The sequence below is a fragment of the Cebus imitator genome, unplaced genomic scaffold (assembly GCF_001604975.1).
Source record: "Cebus imitator isolate Cc_AM_T3 unplaced genomic scaffold, Cebus_imitator-1.0 Scaffold343, whole genome shotgun sequence".
Lineage (NCBI taxonomy): Eukaryota > Metazoa > Chordata > Mammalia > Primates > Cebidae > Cebus > Cebus imitator.
In genome coordinates this window covers 281,375-291,233 of record NW_016107658.1, presented here as the reverse complement: position 1 = coordinate 291,233, position 9,859 = coordinate 281,375, and the positions used below count along the sequence as shown (strand labels likewise).

The window sequence follows — 9,859 nt, the reverse complement described above, 5'->3', positions numbered from 1 at the left end:
TTTTATGCAATTAATTTGTCGATATTTTCCTTTGGTGGAGAAAGTAAGTTTGTCACAGGCAATTGAGTTCTGAAAAGCCATTAGTAAGGTTGCAAGGCACTAGGACTTCCTTGCTTGCCTGCTGAAAGGGCCTTCTCCACATAGGGGCCCCTCATAGTGGAGCCCTTCCCTCTGAGGTGTCATATTTCAATGTTCTAAGAAAGAGGCTCCCTGGAGGGTCTATATTTAGAGTATGACTCCTCATTGGGGACAGGTGGATGCATGGGGACTAACTTCTGCAGCGAGATCTCAACAGTGTCATGAGGGAATGAAAATTCCACCTGTTAAGACTTCTTTCCATCCATGCACCAGTAGTTGGTCTTTCCATGGGTGTGGTGAGGCTGATCTGATTACATACTTATGTAAAATCCAAATAAAGCCCCTCAAATGGAAAACAGGTTAATTTGGGAAGTCACTAGTAAAGCACTAGGTTCATCAGGAGTTGGGTCTTAAATAAATCCTCTAGGAGTCTTCTCTGAAGAAGGTCTCAGACACCTGAAAAAAGATGCTAAGTTCAGTTAGAACCTCAAAAATTACAAATCACTTGTGTAAAATTGTCAAGATTAGAATACGAAATGTCTTTCCAAAGGTTAATTTATAGATCATATTGAAACCGTACTGGTTTTGTTTAGGACAGTTTTGTATTTAAAATGTCAAGAATTACTAGTCTGTTTTGAAAGCAGTGAAATAGTTTACAGTGACTAGAAAACATTTTTAAAATGTGGCACAAAATAATGTAAACCAATGAATGAGATTTTTTTTTGTTATTTTTATACCTTGAATTTTTTTTGTGTCAAGTGAAAATGGCTATACTGTATTTTTCCGATGACAAAATTAGAAAAGAATGTCATATTAAAAGAAAAAAAAGGAACACAAAAAAGAAAGTTAAAGCTCTATTTGCACTTTCTGCTTTCCTTCTTGATACCCCCTTCCACAGCCCATTTGGTGCAGGCATTATGTTTAGAGAGGGCAGGTCGTTTAGGGGGAGCGTGGGGAGTGCTGGTCTTATAGCCTAAGAGAGAAAGAAAGGATTCCTCAAAGAAAAAGCAGAAAAGGCCACAGCCAAGGTCTAGGAGTGGGTAGGGGGATGCAGAGCCTCCCCAGTAAGTGGGTAAGTGAAGATGGGTAAACTCCAACCGCAAGGCGCTGATGCCACTTGTGGGCCCTCAGATTGGAGAGGACTGAGATGAGTGACAAGGGCGTGCTCACTGGGGCACGGCGCACAGACCGGAGAAAGGGGATGTCTGTGCGTGCGGAGTGTGGGAGGAGGGTTCCTAGTGACTGGCCCCCGGCCCTTGAGGGATGGTTGGTGGCGGTGGGGAGGAGGGCGAGCTCAGTGGTGACGCGCGGCACTCACGTGACCCGGAGCTGCAGAAAGACGCAGCCTTCGGTGCAGTCGTCACTCGCTTCTGGCTACCAGCTCCCCGCTGCCCTGCGCTCGGCGGGCTGGCATCGGGCCCGGGGAAAGCAGAGCAGGTAAGGGCCTCGGGCCCCGGAGCCCTGGCCAGGCCGGCAGCGGCTCACCGACCCCGGCAGAGGTTACGGGGCTTGCGGGGGCGGTGGTCTATGCTGCCTCAAGTTCGAGGAACCTTTGCCTCTGATTCTCGCGAGCGCCCCTGCCCCCGCCTACCTCTGTGCAGGCAAACCGTGGGCTTTGATTTGTGGGGAGATTGTCTCCGCCAGAGGGAAATACAGAGATTGAGATGCCCATTCGCTGTAATCACTGGCCACACATGTCCGCTCGGTTCCTGTTCAATTTAGTGGAAGGGATGCGCCACGGTGGCGTTTGCAGAGAAAATGGTGGGCCTTAGAGACTGGACGGCGGGGTTGGTAGGGGTGGTGTTTCAGACTGTGGGGAGGGACGTTTGATAACCAGGTTCCTGAACCTAGAGAGGCTGGTTTTGGGATCTATGTCCTGGGTGCTAGAACAACACTAAGTGGCTTTACTCTCTCCTGTCGAACAGTAGTTCGGTGTGGCACTATTTGCGGCGAGGAGAAAGGAAGAAGGAGAGGAGGAAATTGAACTGGTCAAGGAGGTTAGTGTGAGTACAGGCACTGTTTAAACTGTTGGAGCTCTATATGAATTCTATGACAGGAACTTAGGCGCGGCTGTCTGATTGGGATGTGGGGTGGGGCTAGCTTGGGGACTTTCCCTAAACTGCATTTTACTTACCAAGCTTAGGACTTTTAAATTGTGTGTTGAAGGCCAATAAAGACAGTAAACTTTTCTATGGATGCTTTCATTTGCATTTCAGATAATATTGGAAAAAATATACATTGTATCAAAGAATATTATTTATAGCCTTTGGCAGGGAGGGATGGTGATTTTGTAGAAGCAAAAGACTTCCCCTTTTGCTTTTCTCTTCTGCTGGAGACTCCTAGAGATAGGTTGAAAGGGACGTGGACAGTAATAGGTTGTGATTCTAGGTATGGGATCTAGGGCCTCCCATCTCTCCTGCCATCTTCCAGTTTTCCAGATCCCTCTACTTACCTGACCATCTTGGTGAAGGAAATGGTGGGCTTTTGGGGAAATCCCTAGAAACCTACAGGTGGTTTTAAAATAATTTGCCTTGCTGGGCCTGATGGCTCTTGCCTGTAATCCCAGCACATTGAGAGGCCCAGGCAGGAGGATTGCTTGACCTCAGGTGTTCAAGACCAGCCTGGGCAACATAGCGAGACCTTGTCTCTACATACAATTAAAAAATTAGCTGGGCATGGTGGCACAGTCTGTAGTCCCTGCTACTTGGGAGGCTGAGGTGGGAGGATCTTTTGAGCCTGGGAGGTCGAGACTGAGGCAAGCCATGATCGTGCCACTGCACACCAGCCTGGGTGACAAAGTGGGACCCTGTCTCAAAATAAATAAATAAAAAATAAAATAGCCCCTGTTGCCTTTTACTTTTCCTGCCTCCCTTTTCCATCCTTTTCATTTCAGTGCTGGGGAAGCCCCAGGCCTTTTTCTGCCAGGAAATGGATCTCTAAATCCAGATAGGCAGGTACAGGGACCCATGTTTTAGATGGTAAAGTGTCACAAGTACTTAACATCCACTGTCTTCTTTTTCTCCATCTGTTCCAAGGTCTTCCCATAGGCCTGCAGTAAGGCTGTCTACCACTGGAAGCAAGGGAAAAAGGAGGAGACCAATCTAGAAACATGGAGGTTGGTGTGAAGCAGGGGCAGTCTCGGGATGACGAGAGAAGGTGGGAATACAAGGTGACTGAGATTTAAGAGGGTCTCAGTGGAGTGCTGGATTGCTGCAGTGCTGCCACACCTCCTGTGAATTTCAGTGCAGGAAATGATAGGAATACTGGGGTAAGGGTGGGCTAGAGTATGACTGGGAGAAGACTTGAGGTGGGGACCATGAGATGATACACATTAGTATATTGAACCTGGGCTCTGGTGAGGCAGACATTGGGGTCATAAATCAGGGTACTTGTCTGTTCTACCAGGGACTCAGTTTCCATTACCTACTCTTTGTTTACTTGTCCATAGATCTGCCTGCATGTCTACTGCAGGACTTGAGATCACTGGAAGCAAAGAAACAAGGAGGAGATTGCTCCTGATCAGTATAGACTGGTAAGAATTTGGGGACTGCCTGGGTAGACCTCTAGGGTGGGTTGATGGAGACCAGTTTGCATCCAGTAAGGACCAGTGACCAGTTAGGAGGATCCTCAGCCTCTTCTTTTCCAGCCATCTTTTTCACCATCCCTGTCACTTACTCCATATCCTCACCTTAACTCTGGTACAGTGTAAAGAGTGTGACAGCATCTTGGGGATTGGGGTGGACTGAGAAGTGTAGAAAGGTAGTTTGCTAATAATATGCCTGTCCTATCAATAACAAACTCTCTACTCCCGTCTGTCCCCCCGATCTGTCTGTCTGTCTCTAGAGCCAAAGATCTAATGAATTTATATATCTACTTCAGGGTGTATTGCCAAGAGAAGCAAGAGGAGAGGAAGGAACTACCTCGGATCATTACAGGTTAGTATTAGGGTGGGACCCTGTAGACTGGTGACTGGAGTAGGTCCAGTAGAAATCAAAGTCTGGGGCTTCTCAGTTGCTCCCATTTATTGTCAGACCTCCTTCCATCCTTCCCACTGTTCATTTGATGTATGGAAATGTGTATAGATGTACCTTGGAAGAAAATAATTGGGCATTGGGGAAGGTGGAGAGAAGATGAAATAAGAGGAATGGAGAGTCTGCTAATCACCCTCTCTTCCACCAAGCACGTGATTCTACCTTTTTCTGTTCCTCTGTGTATCTATCTGTATAATGCAACAAAATCAGAAGAGAAATTTTAGTCCATTTCCTTCCTCCACTTCTAGGTCCACCTCCAGTGGCAGCTGTAGTGGCCTTTGAGTGGCTGAAGACCAGCACCCACACAGGCCTACATCCACAACTACCACTCTCTTTACTCCAGCCCGAGTACACTCTACCATACCTTGTTTGTGCCTTCAGCAAGGGTGATTACATGGGCCGCATTCAGGAAGTGGGCTGGGTGACTGCAGGACTGGTGATCTGGGCTGGCACCTGCTACTATATTTACAAATTAACCAAAGGAAGATCCCAGAGTGTGAGAACACTTGCCAGAAATGAATCCACAGTTAAGATGGAAACTGTGGTTGAGGTACAGAACCAGACCTTGGCCATAGGTGAAGCAGAGATTGAGACTAAATCCCAGGCTGAGATTGAAGCAGAAACTGGAGCAGGAGGTGGGCCTGGGGCTGAAGTAGAGACCAAGGCCACTGCTATAGCCAGACACAAAGCCAGCTCTCAGGCCAAGGCAATGATTGGGGCAGAGGCAGAGATTCAATCTGAGTCCAAAGTGGCGGCTGGAACACTGGTCATGACAGAGGCAGTGACTCTGACTGAGGCCAAGGCCAAAGCCAGGGAAGTGGCCATGAAAGAAGCAGTGACCCAAACTGATGCTGAGGCTGGCAAAATAGTTAAGAAAGAAGCAGTGACACAGACCAAAGCTAAAGCTTGGGCATTGGTTTCCAAGACAGAGGCCAAGAGAGAAGCAATGACTCAGACCAAAGCTGAAACTCATATATTGGCTGAAAAAGAGGCAGAGATTAACAGAGTAATGGTTACACAGAGTGAGACCTTGGCAGTACCTGGGGAAGTGGCCAAGATGGGGGCCACGAACAACACTGGAATTGTGGATGAAACCAAGACAAGAGCTCTGGAAGAGACTGTGAGTGTGGTTAAGACTCAGTCTGAGGCCAGGCCTGGTTCCACAGTTGATGCTAGGGGAAATCCCAATGGCATGTCCAGGGAGGTGGCTGGAGTGGACATGAAGTCCTGTGCACAGTCTCAGGCTGTGACCAAGATCCAGGGTGATGACATGCCTGGTGCTAGGGTTGAGGACATGGGGAACTGCAAAACCATGTCTTGGGAAGAGCCCGGAGCAGACATGAGGGCTTCTGCTCAGCCTCAGATTGTTGCCAAAACCCAGATTGAGGCCATTCCTGGGGCAAAGGTTGATGCTGAGGGTAACACCAATGCTATGTGTAAGGTGGGGGCAGGGGCAGATGTGAGAACTTGTATGCAACCTCAGACTGTGGCCAAGAAACAGGCTGAGGTGATGTCTGGTGCCAGGGCTGATGGCAGGGGAAATACCAATGTCATATCTAAGGCAATAACTGGAGCTGACATGAGAGCTGCTGCTCAGCCTCAAGCTGTTGCCAGTCCTCATGCTGAGGCCATGTCTGATGCCAAGGTTAAGGAAAGAGGCAATCCCAATGCCATAACTAAAGCAGGGGCCAGGACAAACTTGAGGGCCAATTCCCAGGTTGAGGCCTTGCCTAATGCCAGAGATAAGAGCAGAGGCAATCCCAGTGTTATGGCTAACATGGAGGATGGGGCAGACATGTTGTCCTGTACACAGCCTCAGCTTGTGGCCATTGTTCAGGCTAATACCTTGTCTGATGGCAGAATTAAGGTCAAGGGCAATGTCAACAGCATGCCCAAGGAAGGATCTGGGATGGATATGAAGGCCCAGGGTATGGCCCAGAGCCAGGGTGAAGCCTTACCTAATACTAGAGGTAAGTCTAGGGCCAAAGCCAAAGCCAAGTGCAAGACAGGGGCCGGGATGGACATGAAAAACTGTGCACAACCTCAGGCTGGGTCCAAGACCCCAGCTGAGGCCTTGCCTGATTCCAGGGTTGATGGTAGGGGCAATCTTAATGCCATGTCTAAAGCTGGAACTAAGGCAGACCAGAGGGCCTGTGGTCAGCCCCTGATTGTGGCCAATCCCCAGGGCGAGGCCTCCAAGAATAAAGCCAAGGGCAATCCCCATGCTGTGCTTAAGGTGGGGGCTGGGGAAGGTACAACAGACTCTGCCCAGCCTCAGGCAGTGGTCAGTTTCCAGGATGAGGCCTTGCTTGGTACCAAGAATAAAGTAAAGGATAATCCCAATGCTGTGCTTAAGGCAGAGGTTGGGGCAGGTGCAATGGGCACTGCTCAGCTTCAGATTGTGGCCAGTTCTAAGGGTGAGGCCTTGCTTGATTCCAAGAATAAGGCCAAGAGCAATTCCAATGCTGTGTCTAAGGCAGGGGCTGGGACAGATACAATGGGCTCTGCCCAGCCTCAGATTGTGGCCAATTCCCAGAGTGAGGTCTTGCCTGGTGCCAAGAATAAGGTCAGAGGCAATCCCACTACCATGCCTAATTCAGGGGCTGGGCCATATATAACGGACTCTGCCCAGCCACAGGCTGTGGCTAGTTCCCAGGGTGAGGTCTTGCCTAGTGCCAAAAATAAGGTCAAGGCCAATCTTCATGCTCTGTCTAAGGCAGAGGCTGGGATGGGTGCAACAGGCTCTGTCCAGTCCCAGGCCGTGGCTAATTCCCAGGGTGAGACCTTGCCTGGTGCCAAGAATAAGGTCAGGGGAAATTGGAATACTGTGTCTAAGGCAGGGGCTGGGATTGATACAACAGGCTCTGCCCAGCCTCAAGCTGTGGCCGGTTCCCAGGGTGAAGTCTTGCCTGGTGCCAAGAATAAGGTCAAGGGCAATCCCAATGTTGTGTCTAAAGCAGGGGCCAGAGAAGATACAACGGGCTCTGCCCAGCCTCAAGTTGTGGCTAACTCCCAGCATGAGACATTTTCTGGTGCCAGGAATAAGGTTAAGGGCAATTCCAATGCTATTTCTAAGGCAGAGCCTGGGTCAGGCATAATGGGCTCTGTCCAGGTCCAGGTTGTGGCCAGTTCTCATGGTAAGGTCATGCCTGGGGCCAAAAATAAGGTTAGGGGCAATTCCAGTGCTGTGCCTAAGGCAGAGGCTGGGGCAGATACAGTGGGATCTGGCCAGCCCCAAGCTGTGGCTAATACCCAGCGTGAGACCTTGCTTGGTGCCAGGAATAAGGTCAAGGGCAATACCAAAGCTGTATCTAAAGCAGGGACTGGGGCAGGCACACGGGACTCTGCCCAGCCTCAGATTGTCACCGGTTCCCAGGGTGAGACCTTGCCTAGGGCAAGGGACAAGCCTATGCCCAGTTCTGAGGCAGAAGCAACAGCAGAAGATGAGGTCTATGCAAAGGCTGAGGCCGAGGCCATGCCCACTTCTGAGAGTGAGGGCGGGTCAGGCGCTCAAGCCTGCAGAAAGACTCAGCCTGACATCCATGACTACTACTGGAATGGGATTGGTGTTGAGGATTGGATAGCTGCTGAGCGGTGGATCAAATTTAGGTTTCAGACCATGGATGGAGACTGGGAAAATGGTGTGTCCTGGGCTGATGATGAGAATGAAGCCAGTACTGGGTCCTGGAGTGGGGCTAGTGATAAGGCTGGGATTATTAGCTCTTGGGCTGTGGCTTGTGATGAGGCCAGTGTTAAGTCCTGGGCTGGGGCCAGGGCTGAGAATGAGGTTAGTATTGGGACCTGGGTTAGAGCTGGGGAGCAGGCCAGTGGAGGCCTCTGGGTGGGGGGTCAGACTAGTGAGGGGACCTGGGCTGGGGACAAGGCCAGTGGAGGGGCCTGGACTGTGGCTGAGAACCAGGCCAGCGGGGGGGCTTGGGTTGTCGCTGGGAATCAGGCCTTTGGAGAAATTTGGGCTGTGGGTCAGGCCAGTGATGGGTCCTGGCCTGGGGGACAGGCCAGCGGGGTGTCCTGGCCTGGGGGACAGGCCAGTGGGGTGTCCTGGGTTGGGGAACAGGCCATTGGAGGGTCCTGGACTGGGGCTGAGAACCAAGCCACTGGAGGGTCTTGGGCTGTAGTTGGGGCTGGGAATATGAGTAGTGTTTCATACTGGGCTGGGGTTGTGGATCAGGCCAGTGGAGGGTCCTGGGCTGGGATTAGCGATCAATCTAGTGGTGGGTCCAAGCCTAGATTTGAGGATCAAGCCAGTGGAGAAGGGTCCTGGGCTGGGGCTGGTGGCCAGGCTAGTGGAGGGTCACGGTTGGAGCCTGAGGAACAGTCCAGTGGAAGGTCTTGGGCCGACACTGTAGACCAAGCCAGTGGAGGGTCTAGGCTGGGCCATGTAGATCAGACCAGTGGTGGGTCCTGGGCTGGGACACTTGATCAGTCTGCTGGTGGGTCCAAGCCTAGATTTGAAAGCCAGACCACTGAAGAAGGGTCTTGGGCTGGGGCTAGTGGCCAGGCTGGTGGAGGGTCCAAGTTGGGGCCTGAAGACCAGTCCAGTGGAAGGTCATGGGCTAACTCTGGGGATCAAATCAGTGGAGGATTCTTGGTTGGGGTTGTGGACCAGGCCAATGGAGGGTCCTGGACTGGGGCTGGGCATCCAGCTAGTGGTGGGCCAAAGCCTATATTTGAGGATCAGGCTAGTGGCGGAGGGTCCTGGGCTGATGCTGGGGACCAGGCTGTTAGAGATTCTAGGCTGGGGCCCAGGGACCAGTCTAGTGGAGATTCCTGGGCTGGCACTGGTGATCAGGCCAGTGGGTGGTTCTGTGTTTGCCCTGGGAGTCAGATGAATGGAGGGTCTTGGGGTGTGGCTAGTGGCCAGGACGTTGGAGGGTCAAGGCCAGGACCCACAAACCAGTCCAGTGCTGTGTCCTGGGATAGCGCTGGGAGTCAGGTCAGTGGAAGCTCCTGGACTGGGGTTAGGGCTGTGGATCAGGCTGGTGGTTGTTCCAAACCTGGATTTGAAGATCAGGCCATTGGAGGAGTGTTCTGGCCTGGTGTTGGGGACCAGGCTGGTGGAGGCTCCAGGCCAGCGTCTGAGGATCAGTCCAGTGGAAGAGGTTCCTGGGGTATGGCTGGTGGCCAGGTCTTTGGAGGATCTAGGCCAGGGCCTGCAGACCAGTCCAGTGGTGGGTCCTGGGCTAGCACTGGGAATCAGTCCAGTGGAAGGTCCTGGATTGGGCCTGGGGATCAGGCTAGTGATTGTTCCAAGCCTGAATTTGAGGACCAGGCTTGTAGAGGAGGCTCCTGGGCTGGTGCTGGGAACCAAGCCAGTGGAGAATCCTGGGCTGGATCTAGGCTTGGGAATGAGGCCACTGAAGGGTCTAAGATGGGATCCGAGGACCAGGCCACTGGAGGATCCTGGGCTAGATCTGAGGACCAGGCCAGTGGAAGGTTCCAGGTCAGTGTTGAGGTAGAGGCCAATGAAGGATTCTGGTTTGGGCCTGGGGCTGAGGCTGTTATAGGGTCTTGGTGCTGGACAGAGGAAAAGGTTATTTTGTCCAGGCCTGATGATAAGGATGAGGCCACTACTGAATCCAGATCAGGGGATGGGGAAGAGGCCATCATTTGTTCTAGGATTGAGGCTGAGAACAAGGCTAGTAGTGGCTCCTGGATTAGATCTGAGGAGGTGGCTTATATGGGCTCCAGTGTGGGGGCTGAAGCTGGGGCTGGGGCTGGGGCTGGGGCTG

General features: G+C 51.7%; 1 protein-coding gene across 1 annotated transcript in view; it reads left to right on the top strand.

Moving 5' to 3' along the window:
- The first annotated feature begins 1,359 nt into the window (after positions 1–1,359).
- ARMCX4 (armadillo repeat containing X-linked 4) overlaps positions 1,360–9,859 on the top strand; it is a 12,047-nt gene continuing 3,547 nt past the window's right edge. The window contains exons 1-6 of the mRNA XM_017505843.2: positions 1,360–1,515; positions 2,004–2,075; positions 3,114–3,193; positions 3,527–3,610; positions 3,958–4,013; positions 4,358–9,857. Of these exons, the coding sequence (XP_017361332.2) occupies positions 3,537–3,610; positions 3,958–4,013; positions 4,358–9,857 (5,630 nt within the window). The 5' untranslated portion in view covers positions 1,360–1,515; positions 2,004–2,075; positions 3,114–3,193; positions 3,527–3,536. The remainder of the gene's footprint in view (positions 1,516–2,003; positions 2,076–3,113; positions 3,194–3,526; positions 3,611–3,957; positions 4,014–4,357; positions 9,858–9,859) is intronic.